The sequence below is a fragment of the Vicugna pacos genome, chromosome 13, assembly GCF_048564905.1.
Source record: "Vicugna pacos chromosome 13, VicPac4, whole genome shotgun sequence".
NCBI classification, from domain to species: domain Eukaryota; kingdom Metazoa; phylum Chordata; class Mammalia; order Artiodactyla; family Camelidae; genus Vicugna; species Vicugna pacos.
The window spans coordinates 20,538,033-20,557,451 of NC_132999.1; the positions used below are offsets into that span (position 1 = coordinate 20,538,033).

A 19,419-nucleotide genomic window follows, 5' to 3' on the forward strand; every position below is an offset into this window, starting at 1 on the left:
TAGGTTTTATTAAATAAAAATACTATAAAAAGACAGTAATGAACAGACTGAAGACTAACTGTTCCTGAGGTGGAGAAAAATTATTCTGGCACATTTAGTAGAAATTGATTTTATGTCACCTGACAGGTGAACATTTTTTTTCCATTTTTAACTCTTAGAGTAGTCAGAAAAGCTTCTCACAAAAGTGTTAGATAAATTCTCTAAGTGATTTTCGTTATTTTAAACACATCTAGATAATAATAAAGCAGATGTTTATAGTGTTATATAACTAATTACATAGTTAAAAGCAGGACTTGGACAATCAGCAAATATTAGGTGATTTTTTTCCCTCCAGCTCAGACCTCACATAGGAGATAAGTAGTCATTTAGTCATTTTAATTCACACTGTTCACACCATATGCTTCAGTCCTATGGAATCTTTTTCAGGACTCCAGGCCTCTCTACAGTTTCTCTCTCTACCTGGATTGCACTTTCTTGCTTCTCTGTGTAGCAAAACTGCTCATTCTTTAAGGTCAGCCTTTAATGTCACATCCTCTGAAACTCTCCCCAGCTCACCTAGGTAAAAAGCTAAACTGCATCTTCCTAGTCTTCTACAACACTTGTCTGAATGTTTATAAATGTGTGGTGCTGTAGTGTTGCAGTTATTGTAATTGTCTGCTTACAAGGCTCTTGCTGGGCTTCTCCTTACCAAACCAACAAACAGAAGTCTTACAGAGACACAGTAGCCCCAGAGCCTAGCACAGAACCTGGATAAGAGGTCCAGGGTGCATGTTCAATGAATGAATAAAAACAATTGGCCACTCTAAGAATTTTTTAAGTGAATTATCCAGATATTTTCAAATACATATAAATTTGCTCTTTCCTTTACATGTCTCATTCATTTAATGTTGAATGCCTACTAGGAGCCAGGCACTGTTCTAGCTCTGGGGATACCCTAATAAACAAGACAAACCAAGTCCTCCCCTTAGGATTATAGAATCTGGCACAAAAGACAAGTAGTTATAATAAAGCATAAGCTCACATTATAATAATAAGTTTCCTGGCAGTTTTCATCCTAAGTTTTTAAAGGTACATTCTGAAACAGAATCAGGCAAATCTGTAGGATGTTGAAACAAGAATTTACAGCCCCAGAGCTGTTATTTATAATGTAAAATAAAACTTTATGTTGAGGTTCTTTATTTTAATTTCATTTTGATTCATCATTTATTCTGCATCATATACTGTGACAATTTTACACTGTTTTCTAAAAAAATTTTTTTCTTTCATATAGAATTGTGTCATCTTGACAGCTATGAATTCCTTAAGACCATTTTAAACTGAGGTATTGTTTCACCTTTATAATTAAGTTTAGCTTTGTTACATCTCACTGTTTTTTTTAGGTGGAAATATTTTAATTATATTATCAAATGTAATGTTGTCTGTCTATAAAGAAAATAGGGACATGAGCTTTAGTTGAAATTATATTTAATCTATCCTTATAATTAATAGGAGGGTAATCTGACAAGATCGGTGGTTAGAGGCTGATTGAAAAAGAACAATGTTGAACCTAGCAGGCTAGTTTTCTAAGAGGGCATGTTTTTTAGAGAGTATAAGGAGGGCCCTTTATTGTGTACCTTTAGTGAAAACAGCTAACTAAATACTGACAGGTGGGTTAGAGTTTCTGTAGAACATGTCTGACTGAACAAGATACAAGTCTATTTGGAAATGTGCTGAATTGATTAAGTAAATAATTACATATTAATTAGTTGTACCTTTCCTTCAAAAAGTTCCTGTGGAATCAGCAATAAAAATAAAAATGATACATTGATAAATAGCTTACTTACTATAACATCTTAGCTAGAAGCATTATGAGTCATAGTGTAATATTAGTGTATAGTGTACCTGTGACTGAAGGTTCACATTAAGAACTAGCATTATCCCAGCCTTGGTAGCATCAATATTAAGATTTTTAGAAGCTAACTAGATGTTGCCTGCTATCTCTTTGAAAAATTTAATGCAAAATGAAAGAATTCTATTCTATAATGAAAATACCTTTCTTTGTAAATGGTTATCTCAAGGGATTAGTATCTTCCGAACAAACTAGCTGTTTTTAAAATATTTAAAAACCATCTTCCACAGAAAATTGTGTCACTTTCAAAACATTCATTCTGTAGTATACAACAAATAATGGCTTATCATAAGAGCTACCTTTTATCGAGCACTTTCAATGTCCCAGGCACTGTTGTAAGCACTTTATACATATCCCATTTAACCTTCACAACTATTTATATGAAGTAGACAGTCGTTATCTTTGTTTTATAGATAAGGAAACTGAGGCACAAAGAGGTTAAGTACCTTGTCCCAGAATCACCTATGAGACAGAGCCAGGGTACTAACCTGAGTAGTCTGTAATCATCAATGAATGTCAGGTCTCATGACTGAGCAAGAGTTTTAGATCCTATGAAGTAGTAAGCATATAAAATAGATACACAAATACACATAGTCATTCATTATAGGGTTAAGTGTTTTATAGCATTTCTGACCCATGGAAATCCAACAGAGAACTTTTAGATGGTGATCCTAAATACATAGTTATTCACATTTGGCAAATGAACAAACACATTTAGTATGTGACAGTCTCATTAATGAACTTTTGGGAGATTTAAGAGTACTGAGAATAGCTTTGTGCTCATGGATTCTAGTAAAGATCATCACACGTTAGGGGTGTTCTTCTGAGTCTTTAATTTGAGTAGTACTTTCAGAAAACTTGAAAGAATTAAGGTGGACTTACCAGCCAACTTTCCTTTTAGTGGGAAGCAACAGAGAAAAATAACAGTGAAATGAACTTGACTTTACCTTTGAGGCATTTCCCAGGGTTCTTTTGATTGTATTTTCTTCTCACTTTGGGTGCTTTTTTTGTGAGCTCCTCAATGCCTTGACTTTTTTTTAAGTTCTCACCTTAGTGTATATGGTTTCCAAATCTGTTTGTGACTCTCCTTCTGAGCTGTAAACTTATACTCGCAGCTCCTGTACATCGCTCCCCCCACCTCCACCCAGTTGTTTCTCCTTGTACCTTTCTAGGTATTACATTCATCCAGTGATAAGGCTCAGCACCTTAAAATTCTGTCTCTTTTTGTCTCTACAACCAAACTGCCACGAAGTCCTATCACCTCCCAAAACGTTTATTTCTTCCCATGCCCACTGTACTGGTTCATTCCTTCATTACCTCTCATCCAGATTATCTGCATCCTCATTGTAACCTGTCTGCTCTTTGGTCTCATTCCCCTTTGAGTCTGTCCTGCTGGACAAATTATGCTTTAGAAGGTATCACTCCACCATATTCATAGTAAAATCCAAATTTATACCAAATTCAGAACTCTCCTTGGTCTGACCATAGCTCACCTTTCTAATTTGTCCTTGTACCTTAGTCACTCCAGATTACTTGCCATTCATTCTTAGACATTCTTAGACTTTCTTCAGAAAGTACCTTCTCATTTCCTTACCTTTGCTCTTGTCTCCTCTGCTTGGCATACCTTTTCCCCATCATCAGAATTTTACCCATCTTTCAAAACTGCTCGTAACTCACCTTACACTAGGTTTCGTCAGATCCCTCTCTTGCATGCTGTTCTTTTATGCATTTGTCACAGCTGCCCAATGATATGACTAAGGGAAGATATTAAACTCCCTAATCTTGTCCTGTGCCCCAAAAACCTCTGACAGTCACAGTACTCCTAATACCACCATGGCCAAATTTTGTCTGCACATCAACTCCTGCCCTCCCTCACACTTCAGTGATTATTCCTCCCAACGTATATTGTTCAGTGGGGGTAAGCACCCCATATAAATTCAGTCCCAGAGCCTTTAAAAAGTGAAGCTTTTAAAAACAATATTAGAATAAGGGAGACTGTGAATAAGGGATATGGCAACTGATAGGCCACAGACAGTATGAAGACCAGCAAAAGGGGTGGAGAAGGCATGATTTGGGCTAATGTTAACAGACGATACTGTAGAGGATGCTGAGATACATTATCTAGAAACAGTATGGACAGATCACTTGGTTAACAAGTGTGAGGCTTAGTATAAACAAAACGCTTTGCATAATGCTCACCTAGTATTCAAGCTAAGGATATAAGATTTATATACGTGAAACAATAATATAAGGTAAGCTGTGATAAGTGATACAAGTTCAGACCCTTCTTTCCAGGAGTCTGGCCAATAGCAAGTAGAAAAAAAAGATTATGAGTCTAATAAGGATCAAAGTATCAACTTGATTAGTGGAGGAATTAATAACCTCCAACATGGCAGGCTCTCTAGTAGAAGCATGGGGTAACTAATGTGGGTTGTGTCTGAGGCAGAAGTAGACCCTCTCTCCTATGCTGAGTCTAAATCCTGAACCCCGTGTACTCTCCTGAACTTGAGAAGAAAGTTGGATCTTTGAAATAGACCCACGTCCATGTGCCTCTGTAACAGTAAAGACCACAGACCTGTCTGGTTGCTGATGAGACAGACAGAACGTGCTGGTCTCCTTACAGCATGAAATTAGGAACCACAAAGGCCCACTGGACTTGAGAGTAGACAGTGAAAGGGAAACTAAACAGTGGGGAAGAGTGCTGTGTAAGAATAGTGACAGAACATGACTAGTGAAGTGTGGACTGCTGTTCTGGACCTCAGTCAAATTTGTCAGTCTTCCATGGGCTACAGACAGCAGAAGAGTTGACAGAAGCTTCTTTCTCTTCAGAGTGAGGGGCTAAACATTCTGCTGTAACTACAAGTGAAGAATAAGCAGTAGTATAGGATACACAGCGTAGACCACCTCACGATGGCGTGGATAGGGGATTATTTAAGGGTTCATGATTTTAAAATCACTTCTAGTTATTCCGCTCTATATTATCTCTCACAGAGCACCATCCAGACCCTAGTAATGGAAACTTTGTACTTTACCAGGAAGCTGGAACTTGAAAAGTGGGTAATTTTGATGGCTGTGTAAACATACTAGACAGAAAGAACAACATGAACAAAGGAGGCAGAGAAGCACAATGACTGAACAGCAGATTCCAGCCATGTCATTGACAGTTACGGTCTCCAGGCTAATAAGTTCAGACTTTACTCATTAGGAAGAAATGGACCAGGGAAGATTATTAGGGAAGTAACAATCCAAAATAAGTTTTAGAAAGAATATAATTGCTATGTGAAAAATGACTCCTGTCAAAATACTACTCATGAACTGCATCACTGTATCTAAATTTCTTTTCATTTGTGTTCTGAGATATTCATTTCCAGAGCCAGTATGGCCATGTAGAGACAAGACATGCTGCTGCCCCCTACTCTTGTGCTGGGATACACATCACACTGAGCAAAGCATTTATTTTTGCTGGAGCCTGAGTTTGGCCTCAGAATCTTTCTCAACACAGCGGTCCTGGGAGCCATGACCAACTGATGACACTTCTGTGCAGGCCCTGGCCTTGTAACAGAGAACGAGATGTGCACTAGGTGTCCAGCACCGGCTCTGCTGCCCACTTGGGCTGTGTGGCCTTAAACACAGCACTCGGTTCCCCAGAACCTTAACTATAAAATACTTAACTTTGATGATATTTACCTTGTGGATTGTATAAAATAATTGGCTTAATTAGTACCTCCCCATAGTAACTATTTAATAAGTTGAAGTCTTCCTTTCCTCCATAGTATTATCATTAGTTCTGATAACTGTATCAACAATGCTTAAAATCTATAGGTAGTCAGACCAGACTCAAATGAGTTGGCAAAAATTGGTTGTCAAGTTGGCAACCTATCTTCTTGCAGGACAAGAATATACGTGGACTGTCACGAATAGGGAAATATAGGGGTGCACCATGTATTGCTTATTCATAGCTGCCAGCATAAGCAAAGAAAAGGGATATTTCAGGAAGTGAAGAGTCCACATGCCCTATGGGACTATATGCCATCAGTTGCCATTGGCTGCTTTTTTCAAAGGCTTCCTCTCACACAGGGTCCTAAGGGCAAGAACTTCTACCACCACCAGGAGTCCCCAGAGGGACATACTCTGAATAGGAATGTCAGTAAAGACTGTCTTTTTTTGGGGGGCAGCTGTTGAAGGAAACACCTGCTGAAAGGCCCTTAAGCTTATAGACAAAAGGCATGTAAGATTTGGTGTTTTCAGTAGGTCATGTTGGAGTTTTAGAACTTTCCCAGAAGTATCTCAGGTCCATCTTCACAGAAAGTGAAGAGTGCTATGTCAGGGTAGTCATACTGACAATTATTTGTGAAGGTGAATCTTGCTTTGAAGACTGAAAAATGAGCAAATGAGAGATTATCAGTACCTAACTAGGCACCAAATTACATAATAAATTGGTGTTTAAATCATTTCTTAAGTCATGTATGAGATGCATGTTAATTTGGAAACTAATTCTTGATGACTTAATAATCATCTTTTATATCCTGCAGGCATTTAGAAGCAGTGCACTCCCTATGAACGCCAACTTCTGTATCTGCCTGATCGTATTTAAAGGAACAGAAGAAATGTTTGTAATTAATCTGCCCAGTAAATACCAGATCATAGCACTAGGCAGGTGCGTATCTAGATGAAATTTCTTGCAGCTAATTTAAACTTTCTACACACACCAGTAGATAATCTCAATGTAAATAATACATTTCTTCTTGACCCTTTCAAGTAAGCCAACATGTAGAAGAGGATCTTGACTTATATACTGTATCACGTGTACTTCTGTATACTTTTAGCATTTGTGGATAGATTTAATAAAGCATTTATGAAAATGGCATCTTTGGTAGAGCTGTATATTTTAAAACTCAGATTAAATCTAATGGTGAGTGGAATTGGGTACCAGTTTTCCCATTTAAAACCCCAGATGTATATTAGTCAGATTCTTTTAAAAACTTTAAAAATTTATCTAGAAGTTTATTGTGTAGCCATTATCTTAAGGGTGAGTTTTTATTATATTCTAGTTAGTCCAATGCTTATAGAGAAAAATATTTTCAAAGTTTAAAAACTTTAACATCTCATTTTATAAAATATTGGAATACACTTTTCAGTATAGACATTTAAATATGAAGTTGTTTTTACTGAACTACACAGACTCTACTGAATTTAAAGAAAAGACCTATCTTATGGGGCAGTGTGTGACCCCCTTCAAAGTATGCTGAAGCACTGTTTTAAATTTATTATCTATGAGGTTGTTATGTATCATCATCTGTGAAGAGGGAATCACAGAATGTGTTAAAACTTAATGTGTTTTTTAAAATTTCTAGACTTTTCTTTAAATTTCTAGACTTTTCTTTGGCCATTTACACAAGGAAAAAAATGCTGTTCCTTTGGTACTTGCCCTGACTCTTGACAAAATTTGTGTAGAATATTACTGTCACTTAATTCACTGTATCATGAAAATAAAAACACTATATGAAAATCTGAAAACAAAATTTAACAAATTAAGTTTGAAAGTAACTAATTTTCCATTTAGGGAAATTTCAGATTCACCTTTTAAAATGAAAATTATTTTTTAAAAGCTAATTGAAATGATACTAAACAGTAACCCAATTAATTAACCTAATTGCTCTCACTAATGATTTTATTGGTACTATTTAAATAAGATTTTTAAGAGGACCTGCTAAATATTAAGAATACTTTGTGATGCAGTCCTCATAATAGGACGTTACCTAATATACCAAAAAAGGATAATTCCTTTGTGTTCCAGCACTGAAAACTAACCTTAGAATGTAAGGCAAAACATATAAAAATCTTCCATTAGTCAGGAAACACAGGGTTAAGAAGTAGATTGGTTTCATACATAATCCAAGTTATTTAGGTATGTGCTTAATGCTATTAAGTCAGTTACTGTATATTTGACCTCTTGGTATACTAAGCTTTTGTCTTTCAGAACAGCTGGGTCTGCTAAGAATCATTTCCCAGTTCTCTTCATTGTAGATCAGATGACTCTCGCTTTATCACCCTTGGAGGCCACATGAAGGACAAAGCAGAAAGATCCACACACAAAACTAATGTTTATATGGGGGGAGGGGGGAACAGAAGGCAGTGGATACACTTGGCCCTGATCTTCCAATGAACATAACAGAGGAGAGACCAATTGAGACTTAAAACCATTGTGTTACTCCAGCCATTATTTAGTTACATCCTATCCATCTCTTACTCTCCTTCTATTGAACAGAGAGGCTGCCCTGACTTTTGTAAATGTTTCAGTCACTTAGTTGTGGTTTATCATTTGGACAGAATGCTACATCGGGGATTTTTCTCCCCTCCCTAAGGCTTGAAGGGAAAATGACTTCTGTTGCTTCATATTTGATACATGAACATACACCCTATTCTTTTCATTTTAAGAAGCAAAGCTAAGTTGATTGGCAACAGAGAAAACTGCACTTTTCAGAAACAGCTCTTCCCTCTAAAATGAACTTGAAAATAACTTAGAAGAGTTCATTTTTTGACAGGTATATTTTAGTGAAGAAAGTGAGAATTCTTTAATATTTTTGTGTTAAGCTAAATATCTTTAAATTAAAATATCCCTGTAATCCTGAATGTAGCTAAGAGAAATGCTTTGGAATTGCCTATTTCTGTGATCTTAATTCATCACTAAACATTTTTGGTATTTTGGTACCTCATCCCTCAAAGTTCACAGTGGGCTCTTCTTAAACTGGTTTTCAATATATATGAGATACTTGACTTTAAGATAATTGCTACAAGTCTCTGTTAAAGCTACAGTGTAACTCAGTATGATTAGATTAAATCATCTGGAAATGTATTTTTATTTAGAATTTTATCTATAAGATACCTTGATTATGGGTGCATTCTATTTTACTGTTTATTTAATACTTTCATTTTCAAATAATGTTTCTTTATTCCAACTATTTAAAGGTTAGAACTTCCTCATCAGTGATTTAAATCAACATCTTGTATTAAGTGCAAGTATGTGATTACAAAAAATAAAAAAAAAGACTACACCAGCCAGCCAAGATGCTGACATCTGGGCACAGTGATTACAGATGGTGACCATGGACAGCGATGTTCCTGCTGATTCGGCAGCCATTCAAGGCTGCTTTTCTGTGCTGACCTGCCCTTTGAGTCTTTATGCACATTTGCTTTGAGAAAGAAATACTTCTTGATTTTTTTGCTCTGTCTAAACCGACTTCCTTTATCAGACTTAAAAATATATTCCTTGTTGCATCAGCCTGTGGCTTTCCATGTCTAAAACCAAATTTTCTTTATGCGTATATATGTGTTTGGCTTACATTATTTTAAAATAAACCACCACTTAGTTATTATGCTTTAATGGCTATCTTATTAAAGAAATATATTCATTAAAAACATAGGTTGATGGGAAAATGACTGTTTTATTTTTATTACAGAGACTAAAGAAGACACATCTTTACAAGAGAACATGGCTATAATAAATTATTTTTACTACAGTAAAGATGGGCTTCTTCCAACACAGAGTGATACAGCATTAACAGGGCTAAGTTAACATGAAGATGATATGGATCAATGCTTATGGCAGCCCTGAACCGTGTCCTAATTAAAAAACAGAAGGATGAACTCTTGTATAAGGCCATTTAACTTAAACAGAATGATCCTGAAAGTTTAGAACTAATGATCATGAGTAATTAAAAAGACTTCACTCAAACCACTTAGATTTAAATCCAGGAAAATTCATCATTTAATTGCATTCAAGTAAATCAGAGTTCTTGGAAATAAATAAGAACACAGTTTTAATCTCTCTGCCTTCTTAAAAAAAATTCAAATTTGCACTTGTAGTAAGGCATGTTCAAACTTTAAGCTTGTTTAAATTGCCTTCTCATTGTAAGTTAAAAGATTATCACAAGTTTAATCCCTGAGATATAATTTATAAAGAATGAAACATACATTATTTGCATTCTAAAATGTAAGGGAAACTAAACCTGAATACCAAAAACAGTGGTTTCCTTCAAAAAGAAGAGCTAAATTCTCCTATTAAGCTCATTGTATTTGCAGATTTTTTTCAAGACAACAAGTTATAGAATATATTTCCTAAGTAAACACTGGTATTAAGGACATTTTTCTCTTATTTTCCCATGTGAATATTAATAAAACTACAATATGTCTTGGCCACTCAGTAGTTAGAAAATAAAACCCTCCATTGCTTTGGTCCCCATATACATTTATTTTGTGTAGACGACAGTGACTTTTCACCATTTCCTTTCCTATAATTCCATGATTCTCAAGATGATCATTTCATTTATACACAACCAAAAAAGTTCACAAGACCTTGCAGCACTATGAACATTTCACATTGTGGGATATAGCTAGTTGATTTTCTTCGGATTTCTTCCATTTTTGGAATCCCACATGATGATAATGTTAAAGTACACCCAGAAGAACAGGAAGTTTAAGCAGGACACAAAACACACCAATACAGAAAATAGGTCCGGTAGTCTCTGAGGAGGATCCAGTGTGACAGTCATCAGTGTCAGAAGGACCATGGTGATTACTGAGAAAAGGAACTACAAAGAGGGAGAAAAAGTGTCACTGCATAGTATGAAAGATAAAATTTAAATGTACTGGTAACGTTGATTTGTAGTTGTAAGTGAGCAGAATTAAAGGGGAGAGAGTTGGGGGTTCAGTCTCTTCTGATGGATCTCAACCTAGGCTGTATGAGTTATCTGGGTTTTTTTAAAAACCTCAATTCTCAGACCACACCCCAGACCAATTAAATCAGAGTTTCTATGATAGGCCTTAGCATTTTTTAAAGCCCTCCAAGTAATTCCCTAGTGTAGCCAAAGCCTCTCTTACTTTTCTTCAGTGCCCGGGTGGTAAGAAAAGCATCTGGAACAGATAATATTTGCTAGCTGGGGTTAAATTCACAGCATGCTCCAGGCCCTGAACCCTTATAGGATATAAAACTCTAAGATAATCTAAGAATTCATCTGTGAAAAAGTTTTCTACAGCAAATGCAAAATTACATTTCATAGTCACAATGCTTTTAGTGAGCTAGTTCTGTATTAAAGCGTGGTGGGGCATGTGAAAAAAAAATGTACTCTGGCCTCAAAGAGCTTCCAATTTACGGGAATGCATAATTAAATAAAATCACAAAGTCACATTTCATTAAATGCCAAAATGAGTAGTAGAAATAATTATTGCATTTATTGTAATTGTGTAGCAGTTTTCTTCTCTAGACCAGTAAGTACACTGTACCACAGAACCTTCTGCGGTGATGGAAATGTTGTATATCTGTGCACTACAAAAGAGTAACTGCTAACCACATGTGACTACTGAGCACTTGAAATGTGCCTGCTGTGACAGAGGAGCTGATTGGGGGCGGGGGCAAGGGAGGTCATTAGGTCTATTTATTTATTATTGGTTTTTTTTTTTAATGGAGGTGTTGGGGATTGAACCCACGACCTCGTACATGCTAGACATTTGTTCTACCACTTGAGCTATACCCTCCCCTCAGGAGTTGAATTTTTAAGCTTAAATCCACAAATGCCTAATGTCTACCATATTGAACAACACAGCTGTAGACTGTGAGACAAAGACCAGCCAGACAAGGACACAGAAGCTGCTTAAGTAAATGTAGAAAGCAAGCAATGAGAAACAGTAGGTGACTTTCCTGGAGGAAGTCGGACATAAACGGAGCCCTAAAAGATGCTTTAAAGGCTATATTATGACACAGCTGGTAAGACCTGGAAAGAGAGTAACACAGTGATCATTCTAGATGAGAGAGTGGGAAGGATGGAAGTCAAAAAGGCTTATAGACAGGTATAAACAGGTTTCAAGTATCCTCCAAAGGGGAAATCTGAGTCAACCTTGAGAGGGGATACAAATTTCTGAAGTGAAATCATCAAATTAAAAGTTTCAAGCTTAAATATGGCACTGATTGAAATGTCATGATACTATGATCCTGAATACAGTGTTAAAAGACATGCTAGAATTCTCTCATTTTAAACTCGAGCCATTACCCCCATTTGTCTGCTCCTATTTACAACGAAGTTTCCTACGAGAATTACCTGTAACTCGTGCTGTCCAATTCTCCCGTTCACTGGTGAGCCCACACCAAGCAGGCTTTCACCCCAGTCACTCCAGTAAAGCTCCCCTGGCAAGTGATCCGTAATGACCTCTGCTGCACTAAATCCGATGGTCAATTTTTATTCTCTTATTTATCTCCCAGCAGCATTTTAAATAAGACATCACTCCTATCTCCTTGAAACCCTTCCTTCACCTGGCTTCCATGGCACCATACTCTCCTGGTTTCCTCCCACCTCACTAGTTAATCCTTCTCAGACTTGCTGAATCCTTCTCAGCTTATAATCACACCTTTGGTGAGCTCATCCAGGGATGTGACTTCAATAACTATCTATACATTGAGGACTCACATTGCTATCTCCAGCCTGGACCTCTCCCCTAAACTCCAGATTCACATATCCAAATTCTTAATATCCCCACTTGGGTAGCTAATAAGCATCTAAAACTAAGTATACATATAAACTATCTTCAATAATGATGACTTCTCATCAGAAAATATGGAGGCCATAAGGCAGTGGGATGGATGCAAGTCAAATTGCTGAAAGAAATAGCAAATATACTCTTCAAAAATGAAGGTGAAATTAACAAAAAGTCAGTACATTTGAAAATACTGAAATAATACAAAGGATGTTCTCCAAATACATCAGAATTAAGTAGTCAAGGAAATCTCCAAGTATTTAAGCACACACAAATATATATATATCAAAATTTATGGAATACTGTCTAAAAATGGCACAAGGGGTATATATAGGTTTGAATGACTGTATAAAAATAGAAGAAATCAACCACCTGACACAGAACACAGAAAAATAATAGCGAAAATCAATGACTAAAAAGTTGGTTCTGAAAAATAACAGTGAAACCAACAAACTTTAGCTAGACTGACCAAGGGAAAAAGAGGGAAGGTACAAATTCCCCAAGTCAGGAATGAAAAGGGACATCACTCCTTATCATACATAAAAATAAAAGATAAGGGAAATTTATGAACGGCTGTAATCCAACAAATTGGATAACAGATGAAATGGACAAATTCTCAGAGACACCACTGAAATTGTATAAAGAAATAGAGAAAGTCTGAATAAACCTAAAGCAAGAGATTGAATTATTCATCTTTTTTTAAACTTAAGTATAGTTGATTTACAATATTGTGTTGTCTCAGGTATATAGCAAAGTGGTTCAGATATATATTTTTTCAGTTTATTTTCCAGTATACACTATTACAAGATATTGAATATAGTTCCCTGTGCTATACTACTGTAATCCTTGTTGCTTATCTATTTTATTTATATTAGTTTGTATCTGTTAATCCCATACTCCTAATTTATCCCTCCCCCAAGAATTAATCATCTTTAAGGTCCCACAAAGAAAGGTCCAAGAACAGATGACTTCACTGGTGAATTATACCAAATATTTCTAAACGAATTAATACCAGTTCTTCATAAACTCTCCCAGAAAGTGGAAAAAGAACACTTCCTAACTCATTCCATGAGGCAGGTGTTAACCTGATTCCAAAATCAAAGACATCACAAAACTACAGACTAACATCCCTCATAAATATACGATACAAAAGTCTTCTACAAAATACTGGCAAACTCAAACCAATGGCATAAAAAAAGATGAGTTTATATCATGATTAAGTGCATCCCAAGAATGCAAGGTTTAGTTCAACATACAAAAATCAAACAATGTAACATACCCTATTGATAGAATAAAAGGGAAAAACCACATGATCTTATCATCAGACATAGAAAAGGCATTTGGGTGTACAAGTCCCACAACTACATCATAGTTAATGGTGAAAGACTGGATGATTTCCCCCTAAAATCATGAAGAGAAGATGTCCACTCTCGCTCGCTCTTTCAACACTGTAGTGGAGGTTCTAGCCAGAGTAAGTAGGCAAGGAAAAGAAATAAAAGACATCCAGGTTTGAAGGGAAGGCATAAAACTATCATGATTTGCAGATGACACAATCTTACATATAGAAAATTATAAGGAATCTACTAAAAACGTAGTATAGAATACAAATTCAATATAAAAAATTGTATTTTTATGCAGTAGCAGTGAACATTATAAAAACAAAATTAAGAAAACAATTCCACTTACAAAAGTATCATAAAGAATAAAATACTTAGAAATGAACTGAACAAAAAAAGTGCAAGACTTGTACACTGAAAATTACAAACACCTTTAAAGGAAAGTAAAGAATATCTAAATAAATGGAAATATATCCTATTATGTTCACAGGTTTGAAGACTAAATCTTGTTAAGATGGCAATATTTCACAAATTGAAATACATATTCAAAGCAAATCCCTATCAAAATCTCAGCTGGGTTTTTGGAGAAACTGTTGAGCTGATCCTAAAGTTAATATGGAAATATAAGGCACACAGAATAGCCAAAACAATCTTGAAGAACAAAGTACAGGGGTTCACATTTTCCATTTTAAAACTAATTATTAAGTCAGTAATCAAGACAGTGTGGTAACAGGATAAGGATAATACAGATCAGTGGAATATAACAGAGTCCAGAAATAAACCCTTACATTTAAGATCTGTTGATTTTCAACAAGGGTGCCAACACAATTCATTGGTGCTGGACCAAATGAATAAAGCTGGACTCCTACCTTACACCATACACAAAACTTAATTCAAAATGAATCAATAACCTAAAGATAACTACGGTTATAAAACTCTTAAAGAAAACATAAGAGTAAATCTTCATGACCTTTGGTTATACATAGTTTCTGAGATATGACACAAAAGCACAAACAACAAAAGAAAAATAGATATAATAGACTTCCTAAAAATGAAAACTTTTGTGCTGTAAATGACACCATAAAGAAAATCAAAGAGCAGCTCACAGAATTGGAGGAAATATTTGCAATCTAGTAAGAGACCTGTATCAAGAATGTATAGAGAACTCTTAAAACTCAAAAATAAAAGGACAACTCAATTAAAAATGGGCAAAAGGAGGGTACAGCTCAGTGGCAGAATGCATGCTTAGCATGCAGGAGGCCCTGGGTGCAATTCCCAGTACCTCCACTGAAATAAAGAAATGAATAAATAAACCTAATTACATCCCCACCCACCTCCCCTCCCAAAAACTGGGCAAAAGATTTGAATAAGCATTTCTCCAAAAAAATTATAGTAAGATGCTCAACATCATTAGTCACTAGGGAGATACAAATCAAAACCACAAGTACCACCCACTATGTGTGGCTGTAATAAAAAAGACAATTACAAGTGCAGTCAAGGATGTGGAGAAATTGGAGCTCTCATATTGTTGGTGAGAATGTAGAATCTTGCAGCACTTTGGAAAACAGCATGGCAGTTTCTCAAAATGTTAAACACAGAATTACGATGCCTAGGTATATGCATTATTCATAATGTCCAGAAAGTGGAAGAAATCTAAAGTCCATCTACTGAATAGATAAACAAAATGTGGTATATCCACATAATGGAACTGGAAATAGAAAAGGGATGAAGTATTGATACATGCCACAACACAGATGAAACTCAAAAACATGCTAAGAGAAAGAAGACAGTGACCAAAGACCACATTTCGTATGATTCCATGTCATGGACCAAATTGTGTCCCTGCAAAATTCATACGATGTGACTGTATTTTGAGATGGGGTTACATTACGGTTAAATGAGGTCACAAGGGTGGGGCCCTAATCTGATAGGGCTGGTGCCCTTATGAGAAGAGGAAGAGACAGCCAAGAATTCCCTCTCTACACACACACACACACACACACACACACAGAAAAGAGGCCACATGAGGAGACAACAAGTTTGCCTACAAACCAGGAAGAGGCCTCACTAGAAACTCGTGCTGATGGCACCTTGATCTTGGACTTCTAGCCTCCAGAACTGGGAGAAAATAAACTTCTGTTGTTTAAGCCCCCTGGTGTGGTATTTTTGCCACAGCAGCCCTAAGAGACTAATATATTCCACTGCTATGAAATGTCCAGACAGGCAAAGCTATGGAGACTGAAAGTAGATCAGCGGCTGTCCAAGGCTGGGGTACGGGTGAGGGTGGAATGGGGAACGACTGCTGAAGGTACAGGGTTTCCTTTTTGTGGTGATGGAAATAATCTAAATCTAGGTTCGGGTGATGGTTGTAAAACTGTGTACATACTTAAAGCAATGAATTGCATGCTTCAAATGGGTGGATTTTATGGTGAATTTATGTGCATTATATGTCAAAAATGCTATGTAATGAAGAAAGATATTAATAATTTTTTAAACAGTGCCCTTCCTTAAAAACAAAACAACTTAAAAAAAAAAAGAAAAAGCAACAACTTACCAAATGTAGTATAATTCTGGGAAGAAATGTAAAACATGGAAAATATTTCCTAACAGAAATGGAGAACGATTTCAGTTGCAGTTCTTCTTCAGAAGTCTTTTCAAATATTGAAAAGGAAGTTGCACAAGCTATAAAAAATGCCATCATTGTCACCACTGAGGGCATTAGGAGTTCATCCTTCAACAGAAGAGGCAGCATACTATATGGGAAAATAAAAAAAAAAAATCAAAAGAATTGTCAATACAAGCCATAAATACTTCATAAAAAAGTTTTAACGAGTTTATAAGTACTATACTGAAAACACTATACTTAAACTGGAAGTTGGCTTGACTCACCTAAATGTTGACACAAGCAAAAACCAAGTAGACATAAAAGGAATTTCACTTAAAACTAAGCAGACTGGTCTAGAATGACAAAGAAAAATATTTTAATCTTACAGAATATAATTTCAACACTTACTTGTAAAAAATATGAAATGTTTTATCTGTCTGATTTTTGAGGAAGCTAAAAAAAGCCCCCAAACCACAAAACACAACCAGCAAGGTCTCCATGTGGACCAATGATTCACTTTTTTATAACCCAATCCAAACTAAATGAATCTAGTTGCAGAGGACATGTCAACTCCTCATAGTAACTGGAAAACTTCTTCCAGTATCCATTAATGAAACATTTTTTTTTCTCTGTCATACAAACAGTAACTTGAAGAAAGGATCAGATAAACAGATCTGAACATTCAGAGAATAAGAGCTTTTTTGTGTGTTTCATCCTACTTGGTAAATATGAAATTAATTCCTGGTATAGTGGTTTTCAAACTTCTTTTTAATCATCTTCCATGTGACATAAGACTCAGCTAAGTTAGAAACTAAAACACAGGATCGTCATCTGCCCCTGAAGAGAGGACAAGAGAGGCAAAGAAGTAGTATAAAGGGTTTGTGATGGCAGAATAAAAGAAAAGAGGAAAAACTGCGTAGGAAGAGGCTACATGAAAGAGCAGTAGTGTAGAGAGAGGAAGCGTTAGCATCCACAGACAGAACCGCTGGCTTATCACACAGCGGTTTAGGGCCATAGGTCCAAACTCTGTGACCCCCTTAGCACCACCCCTGCTCACACTGCCTTCTAGATTCAACCATGGCAATGCTAGAGCAGGACGGGGCTAAGTCCTCGTCCCGTCCCTGCCTCTTACTTACTGTATAACTCTGAACAATTTATTAACCTTTTTCTTATGTGTAAATGAAAATAATACCTTGGATTGTTTTGTTAAGTAGTTGAAAGAACTCTTTTGCAAGTATTATCTAGTATTTATTTTTTAATAAAATAAAAATAAAAAACTTTTTACTAATAATGGTGCTTGTTGAATAATAATTATTTTGTTGTTATATTAGTTATTATTTTGGGTCTCCTTAATTTAAAAGGTTTGAATATTCTCCTCCTTTCTTAGAAGGAAGACTTTTCCTCATGTCAACCAGCATATGAAATGTAAGGCTTGGAATTATAAACTGACTAAAAATTATTGCACTAAAAGAAAATAACAGAACTTTCAATTTCATTGCTTGATGCTTTTAAAATCAGGATATATTCACGTTAATAACAAGCACATAGTAGGTGCTCAATAAACATAATTTTCTCTTTCTGGATCTTAACTTTTTCTCATTTAATCATTCAGTATTCATTTATTGAACATAAGCATTTACTGAAAACTAATCATGTACAAGCACTGCTCTGAAAGGAAGACAGCGATGACTGTAACTCACCCCTTAATTTCAAGGCACTTAATATTTACAATCAACCAGCAAAATCACTCACATCTTCACCCTCTTCTCTGCGCTTTCCCTTTCACCACCTTGTTCAGATCCCGGCTCTCTCCCCCTGAGGAAAATGCTGCCCCCTGCCCTCTCGACTGTGCCTGTTTTGTTGTTTCCATAGCCTTGTGGCCCAGAGGAGGGAGATCACCTCCTCGCTCTTCATACAACTTGCACACCAGCTCTCCTTCCCTCCGCCCCACAATCTCCAGCTTTGACTCTCATGCCATAAGGCTTTATCTCTTATTATTCCTAATCTTTGTTATTATCCACCAGCCACAAGGATCACTTCCCTCATTACTCAGTGATTTCAACTCCTTACACACTGTCACTGTCTACAGCACTATGCATCTCAATTCTTGGCAGTGTTAACATACACACAGATGATCTTCCAACACCCTGCCCGCTCATTTGCTGGAACTCCTCTCGTCTAGTGATCTCATTTTCAACACTCAACCTTAGGGTCATACTCTAGACTGCAGGCCCTCCATAATCACAACTCATCAGCTGCATTCTGACCGCTCTCTCTTATCTTTTCAGTACTCCAGCAATCTTTTGACCCCACTAAGACCTGCAATCCATTGTTCCTACCACATCTTCACTTTGCCTCACTACTTTGATGTCCTTTTCCCTTCTTACCCAGGTTAAATTCTAAGATCAATCATTATAATCACTCCCATGTATTCACTCACAAGCCCCAAGCGAGTTATCCTCATGAGACATAAACTTGGAAATACTCAACTCTCCACCTGCACTTACTCCAGACTTACTGAGCAGCTGCTCTGGAGGGAAACATTTACCCACACTAACTATTCTCACTTTAAATATATGCTCATGATATTCAAGTGTCCAGCAATTACTATATACTTTCCTAGTCTGTTCATACTCTGTGTCTCCTTAGAAAAATAATTCACACCTTCTCCTCTCTCCTCATATTCCCAACAGCTCCAACACTCTTGCCTTATGACTTTGCCTTCCACATCAGTAACAAAACTGAAGCAATTAAAGGAGAACTTCCACACATGGCGCCATCACATCTACTCTCTTGCCAGCATCTGAACCTATAGGTGTTCCCTCTTTGTACTAAAATGAACCATGCGTGCATCTGTCCACAGCCAGTCCTTCCACTTGCGCTCTAGATCCTGCTCCACCTCCCTTTCTGAAGGACATTGCTCCAGCAGCTCTTACCTCTCCCCCGTGTCATCAATAGTCCCTCTCTACTGACCATTCCCATGCCATTATTTTTATCTTCAAACAACAAACCTCTTTTGACCCCACTTTCTCTACCAGTTATTGCTCAATTTCTGTGCTCCC

At 36.5% G+C, this 19,419-nt stretch overlaps 2 protein-coding genes across 6 annotated transcripts in view; one reads left to right on the top strand and one right to left on the bottom strand.

The window, feature by feature from the left end:
* The window catches only part of ITGB3BP (integrin subunit beta 3 binding protein), a 67,934-nt gene extending 58,399 nt beyond the window's left edge, over positions 1-9,535 (top strand). For 2 of the 5 annotated variants that reach the window (XM_072974304.1, XM_072974303.1), the window contains exons 9-10: positions 1,271-1,321; positions 6,421-6,753. In XM_072974304.1, the coding sequence (XP_072830405.1) occupies positions 1,271-1,320 (50 nt within the window). In that variant the 3' untranslated portion in view covers position 1,321; positions 6,421-6,753. Of the gene's footprint in view, positions 1-1,270; positions 1,322-4,923; positions 5,118-6,420; positions 6,754-9,348 lie in introns of those variants that run through there. The other 3 variants (XR_012079041.1, XM_072974305.1, XM_072974306.1) reach the window with 3 other exon arrangements.
* Positions 9,310-19,419, bottom strand: part of ALG6 (ALG6 alpha-1,3-glucosyltransferase) — a 50,134-nt gene continuing 40,024 nt past the window's right edge. The window contains exons 14-16 of the mRNA XM_072974307.1: positions 16,642-16,710; positions 16,307-16,505; positions 9,310-10,479 (exon numbers count right to left, since the gene is read on the bottom strand). Coding sequence (XP_072830408.1) covers positions 10,282-10,479; positions 16,307-16,505; positions 16,642-16,710 — 466 coding nt within the window. The 3' untranslated portion in view covers positions 9,310-10,281. The remainder of the gene's footprint in view (positions 10,480-16,306; positions 16,506-16,641; positions 16,711-19,419) is intronic.